We start from the raw sequence: 26,888 nt of genomic DNA, 5'->3' as shown, positions 1-26,888 counted from the left end.
CAGCTTCTTTCAGTTATTGTATAATTTAGTAATGACAGACACCCATTGGTATGATTTGTATTTTCTGGAGGATCTTTGTTTGAGACTATCAGGCACGGCTCTGTGTATACATTTTTGTAGATGCATAGACAGGGCATCAGGTAGTAAGTTACTATAGCTGCCAATGTCCTTTGTGGAAAATGTGTCTTGGAAGTAGTTTAGCCCATCCCTTAGGAGGCTGGAGTTACCTTGGATGATGTTTGTGAGCCTGACTCCCCCATTGGGGAGTTCAGTAGCTATATCTACTTCAAAACATACTGCTTTATGGTTGGATTAATAGTGGAGGCACTACACATGCACCATTACATTGTTCACTCATATTGTTGAGGTACAGGTCTGGAATATGAGATAACCTTATGGGGTGGTGCACTATTTTTTCCATGGCATTTCATCTCACAAACTCCAGGGAATATTGTGCAAGGGAGACTGTTGTCCTATAATTATCTAGATCAATGGATTAATACTTTCAGTCACCCCTGCATGTGCTGTTTTTTGCTACCTTAATTGTTCCATATAGTAATATATAGGTTGTGTGGCCTTTCATGTTTATTATTAATGGTGATAACATGTAGGGGTTTCCTAGCTACAGTATGTTGGACATAGAATAACTCCATATATTTATCTTCTTGAGGAGTACTAATCTTCAAGGTAAACAGCTACAACCCCTCCTGTTGTTCATACAACTTCCATTTGCTGTCTGGTTATTTGGAAGGCATTGTGGCCTTGCAAAGACAAAGTACATACAGCAGTCTTGAACCAGGTTTCTGTGACTGCACAGACATCAACCTCTTCACTGCAAAGAGTGCTTACAGAGACTCAGATTTCAAATATGAACTCCTAGGGTTTAGCAGCATGACACTAACTTTGTTGGATTGTACTATGAACTCCTAGGGTATAGTAGCATGGCACTTACTTTGTTGGATTGTACATTTTCACACTGGTTGTTCTGCTTTTGTGACCTTGCCTAATAAAAGGATTATGGTGCAGTCAAGTGGCTTAAGTCTGGCAAAGCAGCATGTTCTATCCATCATGTCATCCCACACTGACAGGTACTGTAAAACTTTAGAATGGCCCCAGAACTTAGGCACGTTCAGGGAATTTGTTGTTCTTTATATAGTGGTATCATCCTAGGTGAGGGTATAATGCAGCTCAAACATAGGGTCATACCTGGCTTGTGTTCACATTTAGATAACTCAGTCATCTCCATGTTCATATATTTCATTTAGCCACATCTCAAGTTGTGCATACCAAGATGAAGCATGCTTGATTAAGAGTAGGACTTGCTGGTGAGAGACTCAATTGCATGTGTGCTGTGATGACTAAGCCTACCACACAGCTGACACTAAACATGTCCTTGTTTAAGCTGGTGAGTGGGGCATCTGTACATCTCACTATATGGTCAACTTTTATGAAAACCTATTGGATACATGCCCATTGCCTTAAGCACTTCTATGGTGAAGCAATGGCGAGAATATTTCTTATGTGTAATGTCTGATTGTAGCCTGATTGTGTTTAAGATGTGTCTGCTGTTTAGGTTGGTTTGTGGGGAGTACCTCTGCACATGATGTTTTTTGCTGGGTGCATATTACAAGTTGCAGTCAAGGTGTGTGAGTGGGCAACCTTTTTAGTGTTGCTTTTCTGGAAGCAAGAGAGCAGTGCTTACAGATTCCTACTATAGGTGGATCTCTTGACATTTGTACTTCAGTGATGTAGGAGATACAGACTATTCAGTGCACATGAGGCATTGCCTGCACTGAGTCACAAATTCCATGTAAACTATGCTACCAAGGGAAATGGAGGGGAAATGATAGGTGATAATGGGAAACCTGGTATCTGCATAGAGAACGCAAAGATGAGTGGTATATGTGATCTGACTGGTATTTTCAGGTGACTAATCTATAGGGTGTATATTATGAGGTCCTTCATAAGGTGGATCCATACCTCTGTTGTTGATATGTAAGTCGGTGCATTGCCGCTTTTTATGCAACAGCGGTTCTGACAGCTAGATTTACTCTGCTACATAGCATCAGCCATTTATATTTGAAAATAAGTGTACTGATATTTCTGCATGTATGAGGGCATAGTGATACAGCCTCTGTACACAATCCAGAGCAGGTAATAGAAGACACACTGTTAAAGCCCAAACTGAGTCCAGGTGCACTAACCTCCAGATAGATACTCCTACTGTACACTCCTGCCACAAGTGTCCAGATGGGATTTCTCAAAACACAAATGTCATTGCCTTCTTCCTATTCTTTTGGATAGTACCATTAGGGCTTGCCACATCAGATCATCTCCTTCCATTTCTACCTGTCCTCTGCATCTTGCTCTGTCACGCCATCCACCTGCATGTCCTCTGTCACCACATCCATAAACCTTATCTAAGGCCTTCCTCTTTTCTTCTTATCTGACATCTCCATCCTTAACATCCTTCTCCCAATATACCTCACATCACTCCTCAGCACATGTCCAAACCAATGCAATCCCATCACTCTTTGTCTGAAAACTGTACAACATGACCTGACACTCTAATATGTGGTTAATATTGCTGTCCATCCTCAGCACAAACAATGCAGATTGTAACATCTGGAACTCTGCCAACACAAGTTATGTCTCTTGTCTTTTTGTCAGTGGCACAATCTGCAACCCATATTACCTAGCTGGTCTCACTACTATCTTACAGATATTTGCTTTCATTCTTATTTGTACCTGTCTATCAAAAGTCACTTCTGACACTCTTCTCCAAACACTCCACCCTGCAAGCTCTCTCTTCTTTACCTGTCTTCCACACTCACTATTACTCTGAAATGTTGGCCCAAAGTATTTCACATTATATGCCTTTGCTAACTGTACTCCCTGCATCCTAACCATTCGTCTCTCCTCCCTCTCATTCACACACATATATTCTGTCTTAGTCCTGCTGACTTTCATTCATCTCCTCTCTAGAGCATATCTCCACCTCCCCAGAGTCTCATAAACCTGTTCTCTACTCTCAATACAGATCACAATATCATCCGCAAAAATCATAGTCCACAGGAACTGTTATGTGATCTAATGTGTCATTCTATCCATTACCATTGTGAATATGATGATTTTGCATACAACAGGAATGTCAGTGTTGTCTGTCTTATATAGAATGAGGTGACATCTACCCATCTGTCAGGCCAGTGTTTGACCATGGCCTGTTGTGACATATACATATGCAATAATCTGATATCACTGGTTACATCAGCAGTGTCTGCTGAAGACAAAAGGACAGTGTCCCTTAGGCTGCTGTAAAATGCTCTGTGTAATATCCAGGAACAGCTCATGCACATATACTTGACTGCAGTGAGAACAGAACCCCCACCTATCTAGGTTTACATACTACAGATCAGAGTAATTAACACTCATGCCACAACACAAGTCTGATTTTAAGAGGACTACAGGTGGTCTTATGGTAGACAACATCAGCAGGCCACATGGAGGACAAGAGTTTGGAGGACTGCCTTGACTGGATGTTTGTGCAAGCACAAAATCAGTTCAAAACCATGACTGTTGAGAAGTCAGTGTGGGACACACACTTACACCATTCTTTATAGAAACAAACACACACACCAAGTTGACTGCAGTTAAGATAAAACCACTGCCTATCTATGTTTACAGATTACAGATCAGAGTACTTAACACACACACACCACAGTACACGTTTGATTTAACAGGACTGCAGGTGATCTTATGGTGGATGACATCAGCAAACCATGTGGAGAACAAGAGTTTGGAAGGCTGTCTTGACTGGATGTTTGTGTAAGCACAAAAACAGTGCAAAACCATGCGATTTGAAAAGTCAGTGTGGGATACACACTTAGATTGTTTGTTTTGGAGAGACACGCACACACTAAGTTGACTGCAGTTAGGATAGAACCCCCTACCTATGTTTATGGATTACAGATCAGAGTACTTACATGTTCCACAGCTCAAGTCTGAACTATAGAGGACTGCAGGTGTCTTATACTAGATGGCATAACTCAGCCATGTGTTGAGCAACAGCTTGACAAGCCTGCATAGTAACATTGCTTCATAGTGTCAGCTGAAGCTAGTAGCCTAGCAGATGAATACTGTTTAGTAGCCTAGTTGTGTAACAATACTCCTATTGATCCTATTTGTCTGTTTGTGTTTGGGTGGGCAAGGCTGTGAGCACTGTCAATTGACCCTGTCCATGAAGGAAAACACAACATCATATATTACAACTTGTACAGTGGTTGACATATGTGTGGAAAACTCAAGGTGACCCAGGGTTGTTGTTCTTATTGCTGTTGCTGCTGGTGAGGAAACAAAGGGGTGGCTTGTCAGTATATGTACATACACTTATATTGTGCCCTGAATTTGCAATGTTTCCATATGTAGTCTTAGGGGAGACATAGTGTCTGAGAATGATAGGGCACCATGCCTCTCAATTGTCTAGATTTTCGCATAATGTCCAGATGTTTCACTCATATTTTAGTCTGATTCACACACTATTTTGGGTTTCTGGTAAATCAAAGGCAAATCATTAAGAAATGACATCAGAAATATTGGAAGACATCTGAACTTTGCATATCATATCCTTTAGATAATTCATGCTATGCAACACCTGTTAATCTATCACCTTTCTACATTTGTAAGTGCAATATATATAAAAAGTGTCCCTATTTTGGGGGCTTTGCCCACCTACTATTTGTGGCTTTGTTCTGATTACCTGCTTTAACAGTTTGAGAGCACTGACATATATAAATCATCATCATCTTCTTTCGGCTGTTCCCATTAGGGGTCACCACAGCGGATCATCTGTTTCCATTTCATCCTGTCCTCTGCATCATGCTCTTTCACACCAACCGCCTGCATGTCCTCTCTCACCACATCCATAAACCTCATCTTAGGCCTTCCTCTTTTCCTCTTACCTGGCAGCTCCATCCTTAGCATCCTTTTCCCAATATACCCAGCATCCCTCCTCAGCACATGTCCAAACCAACGCAATCTCGCCTCTCTTGCTTTGTCTCCAAACTGTCCAACCTGAGCTGACCCTCTAATATACTGATTCCTATTCCTGTCCATCCTAGTCACACCTAGTGCAAGTCTTAACATCTTTAACTCTGCCACATCCAGCTCTGACTCCTGCCTTTTCGACAATGCTACCGTCTCCAACCCATATAACATAGCTGGTCTCACTGCCCTCTTGTAGACCTTTCCTTTCACTCTTATTGGTACCCGTCTGTCACAAATCACTCCTGACACTTTTCTCCACCCATTCCACTCTGCCTGTACTCTCTTCTTCACCTCTCTTCCACACTCACCATTACTCTGAACTGTTGATCCCAAGTACTTAAACTCATCCACTTTTACCAACTATATATATATATATATATATATATATATATATATATATTATAGAGAAAGAGGAATAGTGTGAGAAGTATCAGATTTGTGCTATGGTTAACTAAGTGTACACAGATGTGCCTTTGCCTTTTTTTTAATGTTTGCACATAGGTAAGCAGTGCGCAAACAAAAGGTGTATTGCTCACTTCTGAGTCTTGTTATTATGTAATATATACCTTTTACTACAGCCCACTCCTATCTCTACTCCAGGCCAGGATTTCCTGATTACTAATGGCAATAATCAAATGTATCCAGTGTCTGTGGTTGGTGGTCAGACATAAATGCTATTTCCCCTTTCACTGTTTCTGCACTGCTATGCTCAGCACAAACCAACTAAGCCTTATCACAAAATGTTTTAAACAGGTGACACATCTTGCAAATGTGGAATTAAGTCAAGACAATGTTGATAACAATATGAGACACAGAGTCAGTCTGTAAAACACATCCTATTGCTAGTAGACATCAAAAGCCTCTACTTATATCAGGATTTAAACCCTCTAACAGAATTACAGCTTCATCACACAGGATGTTTGCCTTAGTCCTTTTGGCTGCAGAAGGAGATTACCAGAATAGGTGTCATTCATCACACAACCACCTGCATAACAATGTACACTGGTATACATGAGTTACCTAACACACACAATGTATGATCAAATCTATAGTATTCTCCTGGAAATGTGGGGGGTAATAACTGTGAAAAATACCCATATACTGTGGGTTAGGGGGTAGCACAGATGAGTTACTGTTATGGCAGTTACAAGCGGACACCCCTGTTTTTGGGGATAGGGGAACAAAAACATCTACTGTACTTGCATACTGTACCATGTTCATAGATACAAAATATATATCATAATACTCTACAAGACTACAGTGTAGGTTAAGGACCTACCTTGCAAATATAGCTGTTGACACAACTGTAGTGCAGGGCTGACTCTGTCTGACACAAGCAGTACACAGCAGTACACATGAATAGGTACGGGTCATGTGAGTTGCCTGGCATCATTTTTAATGTATATAGGTGAGTATGAGAAAGGTATTAGTCCCTAGGTCCCTAAGTGGTCAGTGAATATGATATGCATTGTCTCTTAACCAAAGAAAAGGCATACTGAGCATGCCTATGTCTACTTACAGGGACAGCAGCTGGGGGTTCCTCCTCTGAGCCCTCCCACTGTTAATATTTGTGTACATGTGTGTGGAGTATACTGCAAGGCTCCACTTGATATATCTAGGCACCAGAACTGTGACATCAGAGGCCAAACACATGCTCTATGATGCTCCTGGTTTGTGTTTGTGCCTCATTATGACATTCGTCCATGGATGTGTGTGTATTTCTGATGGGTGTCATCAGGCATGGTTCCAGGGTATAGCCATCATCCCTCAGTAAATGGTCCTGTGGGATGTCCCCCACTAGCAAACATCTGGTACAGATGTGATGTGCGGCAGATATGGGAGTCATGAAAACTGCCAGGGTTGCCAGTACACACATTCAAGATAATCCCCAAGGCATTGCACATGACTTGGCAGTTGATGGAGTGGTATCCCTTGCAGTTAATGTAGAAGGAGGCAGAGCTCACAGAGTTATTGTAATATGTACCTGTTCACCCTGTAGCTCTCTGCAATCTCCAGCTCATGTAGCACCTGGAATGTTACCCTGGCGCTGAACACCCTTCTCCTTTTTGTCAGTTGCTGGAATGGTATCCCTTGTGGTTAATGTAGATTCTACCCCAATCACCAGGTGGTGCCTTGATGTGTACATGAGTGCAATCAATGGCACCCAGTACTTCAGGGCAGTGTGCCACATGGTAGAACCATTGCATATTGCTGGCCCTCTCCTCATGGGAAATGGGAAATGATATGTGTTCACTGGCATGTAGGAGCATAGCATTCAGGACCTGGTGGAGTGTCCTGGATGCTGATGCATGTGCCACCCCCCCATCATGTCCCCAGTTGGTATTTGAAAAGTACCTGTAGCTAATGTCCTAAAGGCTACATATACCTTAGTTTCCACTGGGATGGGTTCCACTCGGTTGGCTCTGGCTCTGAGTAGAAGGTGGCAGAGTTCACAGAGATTTTGTAATATGTCCATGTTCACCCTGTAACTCTCTACAATCTCCAGCTCATGTAGCACCTAGAAAGTTACCCTGGCCCTGAACATCCTTCTCCTTCCTGGCCTAGGCCTATTGTCAGCAGCACCAGTAGCATTGACGTCAGCCTCTATCACATGCAGACATAGAATAGCTACTCCAGCCCCTAGCATTATCTCAGTTAACATTTTTAAGTCTCTACTCCAATGGTCTTGAAGTATCAAGGGAAAATCAGAATGGAGGCTGTATGCATACTACCTTTCTTGAGTAGATCCACCATGTGGGATTGGCTAATTAAGATGAGATTCATCTGCTTAGAATATAATTAGCATGATTTAAAGGTCCTGCTTTAGTGTGCAGTAGTGTGCTGTAAGTACCAGTGTGCAACAGAGTGCAGCTGTGGATAATTAAGGTTAGCCATGTAAAAATTGTATATTTTCATCCCTGTTATCATGATACATACATAAAACACTAATCACTGCATGTTGCACTTCATTTGTTTAGTCTGCATGTCAGAACAGTATGAGAAAAGTTGCCATACCCTGTACTTGGATGCAGGACCATTTACACTTCAGTGAAATAGCTAACACGTGTTGCCACAGGAGTAGTAATGCAAACTCCCCTAACTGGAGAATATTAGCAGAGTGCAGCCCCACTTACCAGGGTTGCGCAATGCCCAGCAGTGCTCAGCAATATGAATTGAGCGCATCCATTTTCTATTTTTAGATATCTAGCTCATGTCTGATACATGGGTGGTCTGGTTGCATAAACAAGGTACACATTGCCAAAACTTTTTGTGGCAAGCGGCAGATTGCTCAAACAAGCACAATACACCCACAAAAAAAGAATGTGATCTCACACACCCCCTGATGTCATCGACATCCATTGCAAACATAAACAAGTCCATTGGTATGAGCTTACATGACATGAGAATCCCTACATGGTTCCTGCTTTTTGTGATTAAAAAAAATCCACTGATTTTTGCATTCATTTGCATAACCATGCTGACAGCCTGGAGTTTGCACAGTTAATAGCCATGTAAACTGAGAAACAGAATGAGAGCATGAATTTCAAGAGACAAGGCAGGGTATTATTTTATCTATTGTGACACTAAATTTTATTCCTCTTTTACATGATGTTTCTGGAATTCATATTTAAAACATTTTGCAGCAAGCAGCACACTGTGCAAACATGAGGTAAAAAATAATATATAAAGTTATACCAATCTGACACAGACTCCAGATGCTTTTAGACATCCACAGTGTATACATCACCCATTATAGATTTATTTTTATATTTTCATGGTCATTCTGTCCACATTTCTGGACTTTTACATACCCTTGCTTCCATGTAGACTCTGCGGACGCTACCAACGTGGACACGGAGTCTACATGGTTGTGTTTGAGGTTGTTGAATTGCTCCACCATGCTGTTTCCCTTCATTATCATAAATTCCAGCTACTTATGCTGCAATTTGAATTCCACAAACATTTCCTATTATTGAGTGTGAGTGGCATCATTGCATCCAACTAGATAAAGTTCAATTAATCTAAAACACATTGCACTCATATTTACATCCTGCAATGATGCGCACACAGGAAAAAAATGACTATGTAAGTCTTGTTGGATTTGCATCAGAAAGTTTTAATCTTCCAACATATTTGGCTGCTTGTTTTACTATAAGATTCTCTAACTTCCCTGTGCTACCATATCAATTTAATTACCATTTCCTGGATTGTTTAAATGTCTCCGAGGAGATGGGCTATCCAGAAGATGTACTACAAAACAATACCTTAGGAACATATTCATATTCACTATAGAAATATTTGTGAGTAAAGAAAATGTAATCTGAAACCATACAAATCTTGCTGAATATGGCCTCAGCATATTTACATGTTGTAAGATTGATAGTCTTAACTGACTTGAAAGGTTAGGGATAAAAAAGGCTTTAAATGGTGTTTTATAGTTGATTATGTAACTCTAAATAGTGAGGAACATGAAAATGACTGCATAATGGAAAGATAAAATACATAGTAAGATTTTGTTTATAGATGAATATGTGTGAATAAAGATTAATACTTATAAAAAATGTAAAACATTTGAAGATGGATGTTGAAACTAAGTCTTGACATCATCACTGAAGGTATCACAAATATGACTCCTTGAAGTTTTGGAAAAGACAAATAAGATTTACAAATTTTATTTTATTTTATTTTTATTTTATTTTATTTTACATTGTTTAACCGGGGGTTGTCTGACTGAGCCGAAAAGGCCCTTTTTCAGCAGAGGCCTGGGGAGAAAAGCTCCACAAAGAAAAATTACAGAAACATTTAGTCATTTAGACATGATAAGTATACACACAAATTACAGGAGACTTGTTTTTACAGTGGTATGGACACATAAAGAGTTACAGTGGAGAGAACAAACAAAAAAATATTAATTTTAAAAATAAAGATAATTAATAGATTTGTGGTGTACAGCTGAAATTTGGAAAATAGGTAGAATACATACATAGTACACAGGTACAGTACATACATTGTAGATTAGCCAGTGTTTGTGAGTAAGATTGAAAACTATTATCAAGTGCTCTAGATTTTGTATGTATGTGTTATCCACTTTCACTTAATTAATTATTTCACAATTAAAAGATAAGTAATGGTACATGGTATAGATTAAACAGATAAGGAGAAAGGGCATGTCTAGGATGAGCACCATTTTTAATAGGAATAGAGGGGGATAAATGGCCATTGATTGTGATTTGTGCAAATGTGCTACCACAGGGAATGATTTAATGTATGTGATGAAAAAATTAGGGAAACCAAATCTGACCACAGTGTTAGAAAGGAAAGCATAGTCCTATCTATAATGAGCTTTCAAAGCATCAGTGACTAGCCTGTAAGTTAGCGATTTATGACTGTTTTCAAACAGGATTCCATGATAATAGCTTTGTCTGAGGTTTGACATGTTTTTGTAAAGGAAGATTACAAAGGGAAAATAATGAAATGTGCAATATTTTAAAGTGATTAGCTAAAAACATAAGACAGAGCTTAATCTCCACATATTTGTTTGTTTGTGTCTTTCAGCTTTTCCCGGTTAGGGGTCGCCACAGCGGAACTCTGGTCCGCTAATGATTGGCAGTTGATTTTTACGTACCGGCTTGCCAGGCCTGATGCACAACCTTCAACGAAGGTACGCCCATTCATGCATGTGTCCACGCAGAGAACACTCTAGCTGAGAATCGAACCAGACAGCGTCTTACTGTGAGGTGACAATGCTACCGCAGCACCACCACTGCAGGTCATAGCTTAATCTCCACATGTATTAGCGCTATTTAGGTTACTGGGTTAGTATTTAGATTATATATAAATATTGTTTTGAATAGACTAAAAATGAGATCAGAAGTCCTGTTAAATTGCTTGGACTTAAAATGGTTAACATAATTTTGTCAGTGAACATTTCATATGAAATGCAAAACTGAAGGCACAAGTAATGAAGCTGACTATAGATAAGACACTTGTAATGGCAGCAAATGAGTGAAATAAGAAGAAGCTGAAAACTGAGATAGAAGGGAAAATATTGAAACAGCTTAACAGCTTCAAATATCTGAGAGTAGTGGCTGAATAGATGGGAAGACTGAATGAGGAGGTCAAAGCTAGATTCAGAGGGGTTGCATCCAAGTAGCACAAAGTGTCAGGGGTAGTGTGTAATATACGAATGCGAAAGAAGATTAAAATAAGGTGTATAAAATAGTGATGTGACTAGTTCTATTGTACTGTAAACCTGGGCAGTGAAGGCAGAGCAGCTGAGGAAGCTAGATGTGATGTTGATGAAGTGCCTGAGATGAGTGGTAAGATGCACATACTGAGACAAATAAAGAAATAGGGAAATCTGAGCAGAATCCCAAGTAGCTTCTATTGTAGAGAACATCACATAGAGCAGATTACAGTGGTTTGGGTAGGACAATATTGTTAACAAGATTTGGGACAGAGAGAAGGCAAGAGGAAATAAAGGCATCCAGCAAAAAGATAGATGGGTTCTGTGAGAGAAGGCCTGTGACAGTCAGGCATGACTGTTGAAGAAGGTAGGAGAGTGGGATTGAATTGAGACAGATAGTGACAGTTGATGACGATTTTGAAAAAAAAAGCCTGAAAAACAGATTTAAAAGTCTTGCAGCACATCATTCATACAGAAGCATTATGTTTTAATAAAATGCATACTAAAACATCTTAGAAGATCTTGCGCTTACATGAAACTACTTTAAAAATACAGTGTTTTAGCAAAATTAGAGCTGAACATTTATTATATATATGTTACTAAGCATACTGCAATAGTCTGACATGTTCTGCACCTGTGCAGATTATGGACAGCTTGCAAACAGAATGCAGATAATGCCAGAGGAATACAGTTTGATTCAGGAAGAAAAAAGTGCACATAATCAAACTTGGCAATGGAAAGCAGAAGCAGAAAGATAGTTAACATAACAAAACGCAAGCTGCCATAGAATCAGAACTCCATAATCTCAGAACTACACAGATATAACCAAGCCGTTGCATTTCATAAATATTAGGGAATAAATCTCTTATGAACACCTGTTACTCTTAACAGAAGATACCACCAGTCTCTTGATTCTTGTTGTAGGCAGCAGCAGCAGCATTTGTATGTGAAAGAAAACCAACGCTGGTACTGTTAATGCAAATCAAGCATGGAAAAAAGGCCCATGGTATGGATTAGAAGTGAAAAAAGACTGATAGATATCATACTTGGGACAATATTTGTATACCATTAGGCTTTAACATTGAAGATGTGAGACTATTTACTCATGTATGCAAGAAAACATTTAGTGAAGTGATTTTTGAATCTGATTATAAGTTTCTATATGGATGTGATCAAAAGCGATATTTACTCTTGGAATGACCACAATTTTCAGGGCAAGGAACTAATTTAAAACAAAAAATATTTTTGAACTTCAGATTTGATGACATTGAAGAATATCAAATATGAGATTGTTGGAAATTACTAAGATAAAATATGAAAGATATGTGTGGAATGGAGGATGGGAAGTGTATGTTAGTATAAATATAGAAAATAATGTTGTGGCCCATTTACTTGATATAATGTTTGTGGGGAATTCACTTTAAATTTTAGATATCTGAGGCAATGATAGCATTGCTACTTTTATGGGACTATATCACAATTAAAAAATAAATGAATGTAGCAAAGAAAAGAATGTAACCCATGTGGGGAAAGAAAACATGCAATGAACAAGTATAAAATAGAATATAATAAAATATATAAAAAGGAAAAGCATTTTTGATTCAACTGTAAGGAGGAGGAAGAAAAAGTAGAAAAATCAAAATACAAAGGAACGTAGTGAACAACAAGAAAGGGGATCCACGAAAAAAAAGAGGGTAATATGAACACGCATTAATTCAGGAACATTAGGATGGTACTCAAAGGATTATATGAAAACATGTTTGCTTTTTTTTTTTTTTTTTTTTTTAGAAAATAAGCAATCTGAGCAGGAGGAAGAAGAAAGAATAGGAATAAATAAAACAAGGAAAGAACAATTCAACTACACAAAGGTTAAAGGCTACAAAATGGAAGTTTAAAATCTTTCACTCAGAATTAAAAAGAAATGAAAGGATTAATGTTAGGATACTTTCAGTGAATGAAAATAGCTTTCTGAACAGGGTCAGTAGAATAACTATAGTAGAATGGTGTATTAGCTTAGATGCAGACATAATCTGCAGGATATCCGATTTATTTTATACATTAGCTAGACTACAAACTAAAAACTTATGGGAGAATAAAATTGTATAGAATCTTGGGCAAGATAGATGCTCAGGACTAGCATTTCTTTTTAATAAAAAGTAAAGGTGCTGTATGTAAATGTAATATGTGTTGGTAGAGTGGCTATTGTGGATAGGTGGTAAAATGTATAGAGTAATATAAATATATGTGTATACAGAACTAAAAAAGAGAAAAATATGTAAAGAGATAAAGCCTTTTGTTACAGTTAAAATGAAAATAATATTAATGGAGGATCTTAACTGCAACATAAGACATATTAGATGAAAGGTCAAAATATAAAAAAAGTGATTTTATAAAATGGAGAAATTTGAAACTGGCAGACACAACAAATGGACATATAGAACATGACAGATAAAAACAGAAAGAGAAACAGATTTTGATATCAAATGAAGTAAAGGGATGGGTGGCCATTCTTAAATAGCATGTTTTACTCACCATGCTGCAATCTTGATAGCGTGTGCATGTGCGTGTGCGTGTGTGTGTGTGTGTGTGTGTGTGTGTGTGTGTGTGTGTCTGTGTGTGTGTGTGTGTGTGTGTGTGTTGGGAGGATTAGCATGTAATAAAGCAGAGAAATGTGTTAAAAGATTGACGGGGGAAGAAATGCTGGTATATGAAATTGACCAGTCATGGAAAGATCATAATACTATTGCAACCTTTTTTATATCATGGCAAGAATTGTGGATATTATTTAAGAAAAAAAGTGTAAGACAAAATCCACATATAATTATAACATAGAAAGAAGGATGAGAGAGAATATAATAGGTTACAAGAATGAATGATGTATATATAATCTGAAGAATAACATCAGAGAATACTTTGATAAAGAGAAAGAAAGATATGAGATGAATAAAGTGAAAGTTCATAAAGTATTGTTTTAAGCAAATATATTATTTATGAAGAAAAATGGCAGCACCACCTTATTTGGCAAGCATGTCAAAGTAATAATAGTTTAGTAAGGGTGATGGAAGACAGAGAGGGCAATGTAAGATATAAACAAAGAAGAATCATGAAAGTTGTCAAAGACCATGTGCAATATACTTATGATACATTTACAGAAACACAAAATATTAAATGGAAAGTAAAGAGATTTTCACGAGAGGCAAGTAATATGTTATAAAGTGAGACAGCTTTACACGAGTTCAATTGTATTCTTAAGATTGTAAAAGAGGACTGTCTCAGGTGAAGATGGTATAGGATATGGTACAGAATTAAAATGTTTAGCAGAAAAAAAATAAGATTCTTAATGAATGGTTGGATGTGGGTTTTCACAAGGAAGACATATGTGAAGGAATTACTACAATTATAAGAATAAATAAATTGGAAATTAAGAACTGGAGACTAATTACACTGAAAAATGTAGACTATAAAATCTTTATGAAAACAATACAGGTAAAATTTGAAAAAGTAATAAGTGAAATAGTGACATCAGCATGTCTTGTATAAATGACTGAAAGATTTAGGATTTATTGATACTGGTAAGAGAAGTGATAAATGATATATTATATGGCAGGACTGAGGCAAAAATTATTGTTACAGATGTATGTAAAATGTCTGATTATGAAGGACAGATAACTTTATGGAATATTATGACTTATGGAATTAAAGAAAATGTTTAAATGTATTAAGATCAACATATGAAAATAATAACATGGAAATTTTGATTAATAGAGAGTTTTAGCACTAAAATAGTAATTAAAAAGGGAATCTGACAAGGATGCTCCATGAGTAGGGTCCTATTCTCTTTAGTTATGAATGCAGTGACATGTGAAGTAAAGGATGCAAGGAAAGAGGGAATTTCCTGGGTTCAAGAATGCTTAGGTATTCCATGTGTTCTATCATATGTGGAAGACATTGTAATTATACTGAAGAAGAACCTGATAGTGGTAAACATTACTTGCACAACCCTTTTCTTTTATCACATGGAATCTTATACACATTAGTTAAATTGGCTATTTTGCCTGTTACAAGGGAATGTATCAAATATGTCTAAATCTAAATGTTTTTTATAACATACTCATCTCAGCTAATTTATGTTGTACAATATCCCATCGGTTCTTTACTAGTCGGGACTGGTGCATGGGCATAACCAGAGACTTTTTAAGTGAGTTTTTAGTGCAGTCTTGAAGTGCTTGCAAGAAGGTAGTGTGGTTATAGAGGGGGGGAGATTGCTCCATAATCTGCATATGATACAAGAGGATAGTGTTTCACCCGCTGAGTTTTTGGGTTTGGTCACTAGAACTCGATTTTTGCTGCTGGAGAGTAGTGGTCTAGTGGAGCAGTAGGGCTGGAGAAGCTTTTGAAGGGATTGGAGTTTAAGAGGATGATATACTAACTTGTGGGTCAGAGAGAGTTGATTCAGGAGAAGTTGACGGAGTTCAAGCCAGTCAAGTTCGTTAAGTGAGATACAGTGTTGGCTGTGATAAGATGCAGCTGTGGCAAACTTAATTTTGTTGTAGCAAGCATTGAGCTTGTTTAGTTTGTCTAAGGTAGGTAAGTATAGGAGAGGCATACAGTAAAGTAGAGATTTGGTGGGAATTGGCAGCAGAAATTCTGGCTGACTTGGTGAAGAATTGTTTGTTTCTGTGCAATGTACAAATAGTTTTCGTGAACCTTTTCTATAGTAAGAGAAATGTGAGTGTCAAATCTGAGATTGTTATCAATCTCAACACCAACTAGTTTGGTGTGTTCTGTTGAGGAGATGACGGTATTGTCTTTGGCTAGAATATTAAAGTGGGGGATAAGTAGGTTAGATTTTGTGGGTTGGAAGATAAGCAGTTTAGTCATGCTTGGGTTGAGTAATAACTGGGAACTAGATAGCCAGTTTTCTACAGATGAAAAGGCTTCCTGTGTGATCTTGTGAAGTTCAGGTATTGTTGAGGCTGAGCAGAAGAGGGTGGAGTCATCTGCATACTGTATAAAAGAAACACGTTTGGTGTCTGTGAATAGATCATTGGTGAAGATTGAGAATAGTAAGGGACCAAGGACGGAGCCTTGGGGAACACCGAGTGTTACATGAAGTTGAGGAGATAAGTCATTATGCCAGAAAACTGATTGTTGGCAGACAGTTAGATAGCTGTGAAACCAACCAGTAGCTGATTGGGAAAAGGATAGTTTAGTGAGAACAGAGATTAGTAGTTTGTGGGAAAAGGATAGTTTAGTGAGAACAGAGATTAGTAGTTTGTGTGAGATCATGTCAAAAGCCTTGGATAGATCCAGAAATATAACAGAGGAGACCAGGCCATTGTTTTTATGATGAAGGCTAGCTTTAGTGAAAGAGAGCAAAGTGGTAGTAGTGCTGTGGTATGGCCTAAAGCCATGCTGGGTGTTGTACAGGAGGTTGTTAGCTAAGAGGTAGTCTAAGACTTGAGAATGGATGTGTTTCTCAAGTATCTTGGAAAGTGGAGAAAGGATGGCTATGGGGCAGTAATTGCAAAGTTCAGTGGAGGAGCAACCTTTATGGAGGGGAATGATGTGGGGTATTTTCCACAGTGTGGGGTCATAGCTTTCTGATAAGGACTGATTAACTAAGACAGAAACTGGATAAGCTAGGGCTTCTGCTGCTATTTTTAGGTATTCAGAGGGGAGATTGTCAGCTGCATGTTTTGTAAGCTTAAGTTTCAATAGAGGTTTTTTTATATAGGAGGTAGGTACTGATGAAAAAGAAAAGACTGTGGGCAAAGTATTTGGTTTTGATGTAGGGAGGGTGGGTAGAGGGTTGTGCTGTTTAATCAAAGACAGAATGGTTTCAGTAAAGTGTTTATTGAATGAGTCAGTAATACTGCTGGAGGAAGTGGGAGTGGTAGGTGGGGAGGCGCCTACTTTACCTGGGTGGAGAATGGAGTTTATTGTGGACCAGAACTGCTTAGGGTTGTGATGGGAGGAGTTTAGGGCAGACTGATAATACTGGGTTTTATCTTCTTTTAAAATGATGATTTAAAAGTAAAAAGGATAATTAGTAGGGTTGCCACCTTCCTTCATGGTGAAAACCGGAGTAAAGCCACACCCCGTGCGTCACCAATAACCCCGCCCACCTCACCCCCTCTCCTGCCCACATTCTGCCCATTTTGTGACATCGCAATGACATCACTTGGCGAGGAATGTCCTCTTTTTTCATTCCTGCTGCCTGCTTTCGGCTGATTTACTATGCTTTTCTGTAAAAAAAGCATAGTAAATCAGCCGATTTACAAACTCCAATAGTCTGTTTCCTTTATGAAACAGAATACCGGAGTTTATACAGTGTTTTCTGGTCTACTGGAGAATCAGTTTGATTTCCGGATAGTCCAGAAAAAAAATGGAGGGGTGGCAACCCTAATGTTTAGTGCTGATACAACTAACAGTACATGTTCCATCTGTGCATCTTTACTAGATATTGAAATGTAGAAATGAAAATATGAAATGGATAGTTGCAAGAATATTTGAAGTGAAATGGAAAATATTTTGGGTAAAGGGGAAGAAAAAAAGAGTAGAGGAAAAAATGTTCTAAGTAAAAAATGAAGGAACATTATATTGAAAACACAGAAAAAAGTAAAGAGGGTGATATGATAACATTTTAAGAAAGTGTTATGTTGCAAACCCATTGAAAACATTGTGTAAAGATGTTACTAAAACTATTAGAAAAAGGAAATTTGACATAAAAATGTAGAAATGCGTTGCATTTTTCTTTTAATGGGGACTGACTATTAATAAATTATCAGTGAAAGGAAGCAGGGTTAAATAAGACATTGAATGAAAGACTGCATTTTTGTAAACAAATCAAAGTAGCAGTACACTGTTTATTATGTGAAATAATAGAAGACAGTATGTATGTAAAGAACATATATTAATATATTTAAAGAAAGTAGAGGATATGCATATGCATTTGAGTTCCAGAGAGCTTTCCACTGTTTGGTTTCCTACATATATGAAATTGTTCTTCTTCCATCCTGTGTCATCCTTTGCAGATAAGTACAATACTTTGCTAAACTATACTTCTATTTCTAGCTTAAGAGTTTTGTATTATTTTGTGTGTCTTTGCACTTTACATAATTTTAATGTACCATTGAAATTTACTGTCATTTATTGTTGATGTTTGCACTTTGTGACCATTTCTTAGGCAATGATTCCTTGTGTTTCTTGCTGATTACTGTATTCCTGTACTTTGTGCTAGAACAGAGTTGGTTTTATTGAAGGATTAGGTCTGCACTTCAGTAGCAGTGGAGATTAGTTTGATTTCATTCTGAGGTAGGCATTACTCTTTTCAACTTTAAGTGTAATTTGTCGATTGGTCAGAGGGACATTTTGACTGGTTGGTCAGATTTTGTCAGTGTTTAAAGTTGGCAAATTCACACAGCTCCAGGCTCATTTCCAGATATCCTCCGGCTAATTGGCTTCCAAGCCACATATTTCAGTGTGTCCTGCTTCAATCTTGTGTCATCCTTGCAGACAAGTACAATACCTTGCTAAATTGCACTTCTGTTTACAGCTTAAGAGTCCTGATGCACTTTATATCATTTTAAGGTGACCCTGAAATGTATTGTTTGTTGCTGATCTCTGCACCTTGTGAGCATTCTTTAGACAGTGATTCATTCTCTTTGCTTTTTGGTTGCACATTCTTGCACTTCTTTCCAAAACAGAGTTGATTTTACATTAAGAAGGATTAGTTCCATACTGAGTAGCAGTGGAAAGCAGTCTGATCTTATTTTGAGCTGGGAATCACTCCAGTCAGCTTTAAATGTAATTTGGTGATAGGACAGAGGACCATTTTGGTTGTATCTGTTCCTGTTTAAAGTTGGCACATCTGTGTGACACTTTGCATTGCACAGAAGAGTTTGGTGGTGTCCTTAGATGCAGGCACCTCAAACTGAAACTTTCACTATAAAGATCTCTTCTGAAATTTCCTGGTACCTAGCTGAGCATATAGCAACTAGATTGCTCATTGAAGAGGTCCATAGAGGGCCACAGAGGTTCCTCGCTAAAAGAATACAGGACATAATTAAAATGCTGTATGCAAGCTGCCTCAAGACCCTATCACTGTATTCTGTGTCCTACAAGGTTTTGAGTGGAGATCTATTCCTGACATATAGGGCATTGTTAGACCACACTGTGATGGACCTCCTGCCTATCCACAAAACAAACAGCACCAGAATTAACCATTCTAAAGACTTGCCTGTGATATAACAAGGAACCGCTGGAGAGACAGCTATATATTTTTGAGGGGTCTACTTCAAATGAGCAAAAACCCACATTACTGAAACCGACATTACCAAGATGACATCGCCAAAACCTGAATTTAACTAATGACCACAATGCCAAAGGATTTCCCATGGGAATTATCCAGGTGGCCAACAAAGGAAAATCTGTCCTTTTCCCCACTGTAGTATGATCACAGAGTTGGTATATTTAGTTGGATGGGATGTGGGGGGTACAGCCCCCTACCTGGGTTGTTTTGAGGTAGTGTGGTTTGTTTCATTGTTGGATGGTCTCCAACTACATACTCATCATGTGAAATCTTTCTGCATTGTAATCATTCATTAAATTCAGGTTTCAGCAATGTTGTATCAGTAATGTTGTCTTTGGTAATGTGGGTTTTCATTCTTTTGGAGTAGACCCATCCCAGAGACTACTCTGTCTCTGGAGCTGACTCCCCATCCATGTGAGACAGAGTTCCTTCCTAACTCAATTCAAGCGCAACTTGGAGAATTGGATGGGGAACAGGAAATTCATCTCTGGTTTGGCACCTATCTCTCTAATGGACACAGACAACCTATAAATGGTTAATCTCCCAGGCCCATGTTTGTAAATGCTCCATCTCCCAAGGCACTTACACTTCTAAAGGGTATCAGAATTTGTCAGAGATTTGGAATGCATGGCTAGTCTTAAAAAGGCCCTTGTGGTCATTAGCCTAGTAAATACCTATGAACCTAAAAAGAACACTGTCCTATGACTGTAGTCTTAGAAATCTCTTGTAGTCATTAATTTTACACCATCTTAGCTAGCCAACTGTAAACTCCTGTTGTACCATCCCCTTAAAAAACAAGTAAATAGGATCTTTAACTATGGATATGCAATATCCTTCTATCCTTGCAGCCATTGTGGTGGATTTGGGTATCCCGAGACATTGTAACAGTTATATTAAGTAAATTGACAACCACCTAATTCTAAAGCACACTGATACTATGTGTGAAATATGTTATTGTACAATGTAATTGGAGGCAAGGATTCCACTTACTAACACTAAACATTTCAAACAAGTTATCAGTAACACACATGCTACACTCACCATACATAGTATGGACAAGACAGATAGACCCACATGTGCTGAGGCTTTTAAATGTAATCTTCCCAAACCTCAAAGGTCTCTCAGATACTGAAATAAAATAAATATGTTCATTAATCTCATTTGTAGTCTACAGAAAAGCACCCACCAATATATATATGAAGCCACATGACAAGGTGTTTCAACATCTAAGGACCATAAGGCATAACACTACATAACCCAACATTCTGGCCATAGGACATTTCATTGTGAGGCACACAGATGTCCACTTAACCAGGCTGAGTAAGGAGAAAGCCACAGTCAGTTGTCTGTCAATGATTAGAATTCATCAGATCACACAAGCACTCAGGTCTTTCAACACTAGGTACCAATCATAAGCCATGTGAGTGTAAACAAGCAAAAATGACCCCTCATGGACTGTGGAGCTCTTGGACTCTGCACCTCAGGCTGGTATTATCCTAGCACTGATCAACATTCTACCTTCTGCAAAGATGATGCCACAATATGAACAGAAGAAAAATATGATGCCACAATATGAACAGAAGATAAATTACTTTAATAATTGACTTAGTTTCTGGTGCCATTTGAATTGGGTACAATATTTGTCTTTTGGAGTGGATATGGCTTTTAGGCCACACTGCTTTGGCAGATATGGTCTAATCATGTCTGCACCCATCTCTTCTAGACTTTTGAGTATTGACTAAAACCTTGTCCACCCCAATGTTGCATTTTTTAGGCATTAAAACCCCGATAAACTTTTTAACATAGATAATCCTACTCAGAATAATGAAAAGGTTGTTTGTCTTTTTTGGCTTTTCCCAGTTAGGGGTTGCCACAGTGGAAAAATATAGACATTTGTGAATTTACTGAGCTATGGTTTAAAGTCACAGAGAGCAAAACAGCAGTGCATGGCTATAATGCCTTTTACACATTTAAACCATCTACTGCACAGGAAGGAACAAAAAGTGGAGGAGTCTCAGATTACATCAAACAGAAGCACATCTCAAGGCTGGTCAAACAGTATGACTGTCTTGAGTTTCTCCATATCAAACTTACCATAAAAAAGTTGCATACCATATCTTGCAAGCTATAGATTCCTATGACCCAGGAAGCACAAACCACATACTTGAACTGGAAACACTTCCCATTCAACCCAATACCATATTCATGGGTGAATTTAACTACCTCATTACAAACTGGGAATCATACAAAACTTCAGACATGCAAGCCCAGGGACTCCTAGACTTTGTCAACTCATATACCCTGTACCAACTAGTCCATACACCCAGCAGGGGAGCTAACATTTTGACCTGGTCCTCACAAACATGGGAGAATGGTGACCCTCCCACCTCTCGTGTAATGTCCTAACTGGCCAGGCCAGATTACAAAGCTGTAGCTTTTGAAATAAAAATTAAACCTGGGATCCTAGCTATCCCTGGAAATTTTAAGAATTTTTCTAAGGTTAACTTCATACTATTGAGCAACACCATAGCAAAATTCCAAGCCCCTCCAACCCCTTAGAACACTGCTAACTATGAAGAACTGTTCACAGAAACCCTGTACAATCCACATAAATAGTTGCATAAAGACAGCTCAATCTACCTACAATAAGCACAGGACAACCTTAAAAAACAAACCAGCCTGGTGAAATCCTAACATCAGTAGGTTTTACAACAAAAGAAAGAAAATTCAGGTCAAAAATTAAAAAGGACTATATCCAGCAAGGTAATAACTCCCTTGTCAATGTAAACAAACTTCTTGGGACTCATCAAGTCTGCCAAAGTCATATTTAAAGTAAAATAGCCTCTGATGCAAGGGACATCCAGAAGGCTTTCTTCACCTATGTCAGCAACCTCAAAGACAACACTCAGCAATTTGCCAAGACAATTGTGAACAGAGCCACTTATACTGAACCAGAGATTATAGTAAATCTACTGGTCAACAAATGTAGCAACAATTTTACCTCTCTTTCCTTCCCAGATACCCCTCAGGAAATATCCTTGCCATAACTTCCCCAACTATCACCATGGAACAGGTCCTCAATGTACTATCTAAGGATACAGAAACTGCATTGAAGGGCCCTGATAATATCCCAGGTTGCTCCCTAAATAGCATGAACCTTGACCTACCAGGCTTACTAGAATCACTAACCATAGCCTCCAGGCAGGCTTCATGCCAAACAAATGGAGGACTGTAACTGTTATCCCTCTGCACAGGGGAGACCATTTATGTACCTGGGCAACTACAAACCCATAAGTCTTACTAGTCTCATATGCAAAGCCATGAAAAGGATCATTATGGCAATGATAAACAATGACATAGAAAACTTATAGACATTGGATCCAACCAGTTTGGTTTTGTTCATTGGCATGTAATGTCTACTTAACCTGGTGGACTTCTTTGAGAGGGTCACTAAAGTCATGGATGAGGGCAAAACAATGCATACTGCCTACCTTAACTAGTCCAGGTATTTGACTCAATATCTCATTCAAACATTGTCGATAAACTGGGTCTACTTCATAACATTGAAATTTCATAATATTGAATTTCATAACATTGAGACCATAACATCAAAAATTCAAAACACTGAAAACCCAAAATATTGAAAACTCAGAACATTGAAAATGTGCTTCATAACATTGAAAACTACATTACACAAGTAAATAAAATCCTCTCCACCTACAAAAACACCTAACAAACACACTTTCTACTATGTTTCTACAGGGGGGCAAGCCCCTGTGCACCCACACACCCTCTTAAATTAAATATACCAACTCCAAGATTACATTACAGTGGAAAAAAGTTCATTTCTTAACCTTAGTGTATGGTGATTGTGATACAGTGAGGTTAGGAAATTAACTTTTTTCCACTGTAGTGCGATCTTAGAGTTGGCATATTTAATTTACAGGGGGGGGTGATTGTGATACAGTGAAGTTAGGAAATTAACTTTTTTCCACTGTAGTGTGATCTTGGAGTTGGTATATTTAATTTACCGGGGGGTGTGGAGGTGCAGGGGGGCTTGCCCCTCTGCAGAACTGTAGTAGAAAGTGTGTTTGTTAGTTAGGTGTTGTTAGAGGTGGAGAGGATGTTATTTACATATGCATTGTAGTTTTCCATATTATGAAGCACACGTTCAATGTTCTGAGTTTTCAGTGTTTTGGGTTTTCAGTGTTTTGGTCTCAATGTTATGAAATTCAGTGTTAGGAAATTTCAATGTTATGAAGCAGACCCAATAAACTTACTAAATTAGGCATAAATCCATATGTCAACTAACAGATAACTAGCTGGCTAACAGATTGGAACCAAGAAGATAGGCTAGGGGAGACTACCTCCACAAAGAGGATAGTCACTAGTGGATCCCCACAGGGCTTGGTGCTGGGGTCTCTCAGTTTTGGCTTCTACTTCTCTGAAGTCAAGGTCAATATCAAGGGGCTCTGGCTGACCAAATTTGCTGAAGACTGCAAACTAGGCATAGTCATTGCATCCACCAAAGGCACAAGTAGCCTTTAACAAGGCCTGCCACAGACAAATTACTAGCACTGAAGCTATGGTCTAAATCTCATTCCAAAAAATGCATAATGATATAATTTGGAAAGATGGCCACCCTTAGAAATTAACACATTGAAAAATACACTCCTAAGAGTATACCCAGTGGTCAGGGATTTTGGAACACATCAAAAGTAACCTTGACTTTGACTATGGTGAAGAGAAAATCATTCTATGTTGCACAATTTATAAGCGAGGGAATGGCATCTAGGTCCAAGGATACCATTGCTCTGCTATAAACAACCCTCATCCAACCAATCACTGAGTACAATGCACCTTTCAGTATATATGTGATCAGGCATTTGCAATAACTGGAGCTGCACAGATATTCCTCACAAAAAGGATACAGGAAGCAAACAACATGTTTATGTGGATTACCTCAAAGCCCTCTCCCTGTACTCAGTCTAGTACAAACTACTATGAGGCAGTCTATGACTGGCCTAAAAAGCATGCTGAATGACCTGCTGCACATCCACAAAACTAATATGTTTAGAAATAGCCAAACTAGAAACTAAAACCTCACCTGCATTATAAATAAGACTTGGTGGAGGGATAGGTATGTATCTAAAAGAGTTTTCACATCCATCTGACCTGCCACCAACTCAAGCAGATGGGGCCTCTGTTTAATGTCTCATCTGAAGGATGGCACAGTCATAAGTGCAGTGCCTGCAATGTTACACTATAGTGTAGATAATAGTACACTAATCCAGTCACTAGGTGTATGAATAGAACCCACAGCCTTTGATCTTCTAGCATAAACGCCAAGTGTACTAAACACTAAACTGTCATATAGAATGATTGTAATGTCTATAACTTAAGTGCTACGTTCCTAGTATTTGTAATTTGTAATTTGTATATGTAATTTGGAGCTGTTCTCCCTGGGAGCCCGCTGAAAATGGACATGTATCCAGCCGGACCATCCCGGTTAACAAATGTAAAATAAATAAATAAAAATAAATAGTAAATACACGTGCACAGGAATGTGTTTGTAATATGTTCTCTATTAGTGTGGAAAAGCATGGTTTCCAGTTCTGGGCACCTGCAGAAACATCCACAAAGTTAAAAGGAATGCATTATACAAAGGGGTTATTTAAAATGTACGTGGTATTTTTTTAATTACTCTGGTATTTAAAAAGTAAAATTCACTGCCTGTGGGTGATAATAAATTTACCTACACTCAGTGAAATGTATTCACGTAGGTTTTGCCCTCATTGATAAACTCTACTAGTCAGTGGTCAGTGTTGCATTGCCCTCAGTCAAGTGGTGTATGTTAGTATATAAACTGATTTAAAATTGTTATTACTATGTTTACCTGTTTGCATATTGGTGGCAGGTTTATTTGGAGTAATGAATATTAGTTTATATTTTCCATTAGTTCAGTCATGTGCATTCATGGGTTCTTTGTTCAGTGCTAGGCTATTAGTATATTACTGCTGCAAAAGATGTGTTCCAATATACACAAATACTTTGCCTCAACACTTTTTTTAATGAAAGAAAAGCTCCATGTAATGTACAGCAGCATCAGTTTACCTGATGTACAGTAAGGTGAGTTACTGATATTTTAAGAAACATTGTATCCATCTTCTTTCAGTGTTACAGAATAAATATTATGTTGATGTCTTTCTTGACTTCTGTAAGTGATATGTGCTGCAAGAATATTTGAATATGCTAATTTCACTGCATTTATACCAATTGTGATTTTATGCATCATCAAAGCAGGCATAATAGCAAAGTGATTGTATCCTATTTTGAAATTAACTTTGGGGCAGAACTTAGAAAGAAAAGCTACATTTTATATAAAGTAACTGTCAGTATTATCTCTCTTAAAATATGCTAAGTAAGTTTGCGCTTTTCCCTTTCAGCTTGCTATCCAGATATATTTAATGATATAAATTTTTTTGGAAGTGACTACAAGTCATTATCAATGACTGACTACAAGCTCTGCCAGAAAGCCTGCACTAATGACCCAAATTGCCAGTTTTTCACATATGTGAAACCAGACTACCACGACCAGCAGCTTCGGTAAGCCAATGCAAATTGTCATATGCATAACTTCAGCAGTACATTTATGGTACTGACAGGCTGAAAAGAATAACCAAAAATGTGTTCATTACAGTAATTGCATGTATTAAAAATCATCTCCTTCCCCAGAGGTATTTGAGCAAGTAATTTATAACGCATGATATTTTCTCCAAGAGCCTCTCCATAATAGCCATATTATATTATATTATTATTAAACTCAAGCCTTACCAACTGCTTTCATTTTCCTTTTCTCACTCTTACTTCTATGACCATCACATAGCGGGTGAAGAACAAGGAATGGTGTGACAAAAGGGATGAGTAAGCAAAGTGGCTTTCAGTTATAAGTTAGGAGCACTGAGATTTTAAATTGTATGCAATTGCTAATTAAACTGATTGTTGGCATTCTGTTTTGTTTTCTATAAGTATGTCATAACTGAAAAAGTGTCCCAGTGGCCCTGTTCTCTTCTTTTTAACATAATTATAAAACAAATACCAAAATAAAAATAATTGCTGTAGAGTGTGCAGGTGCTGCTGTAGATCTCAGGAGTTACGGCAAAGAGGTAAGGGAATATTTTTTAAGGCTAGAGATCACCTTTGTATTTTCTTTTTATGAATGTAATTAGGTAACTCCTATGCAGTTGTTAAAGCTATTTATTTATTTCCTGTTTACTCTGGTACTCTTTGATCTTCCTTTGTATGATAAAAAGAAAAAAATGAAATGCTGCCTTGATGCAGACA

At 38.1% G+C, this 26,888-nt stretch overlaps 1 protein-coding gene across 1 annotated transcript in view; it reads left to right on the top strand.

Moving 5' to 3' along the window:
• LOC122795599 (plasma kallikrein-like) overlaps positions 1–26,888 on the top strand; it is a 675,844-nt gene that overhangs the window by 259,555 nt on the left and 389,401 nt on the right. Inside the window, exon 4 of the mRNA XM_044063862.1 lies at positions 25,991–26,150. Within this exon, the coding sequence (XP_043919797.1) occupies positions 25,991–26,150 (160 nt within the window). The remainder of the gene's footprint in view (positions 1–25,990; positions 26,151–26,888) is intronic.

The sequence above is a fragment of the Protopterus annectens genome, chromosome 2.part2 (genome assembly GCF_019279795.1).
Source record: "Protopterus annectens isolate FY-2018-M chromosome 2.part2, PAN1.0, whole genome shotgun sequence".
In the NCBI taxonomy this organism is placed as follows: domain Eukaryota; kingdom Metazoa; phylum Chordata; order Ceratodontiformes; family Protopteridae; genus Protopterus; species Protopterus annectens.
Note: the sequence above shows the minus strand (reverse complement) of the source record. Positions and strands in the feature narration are given on the sequence as shown.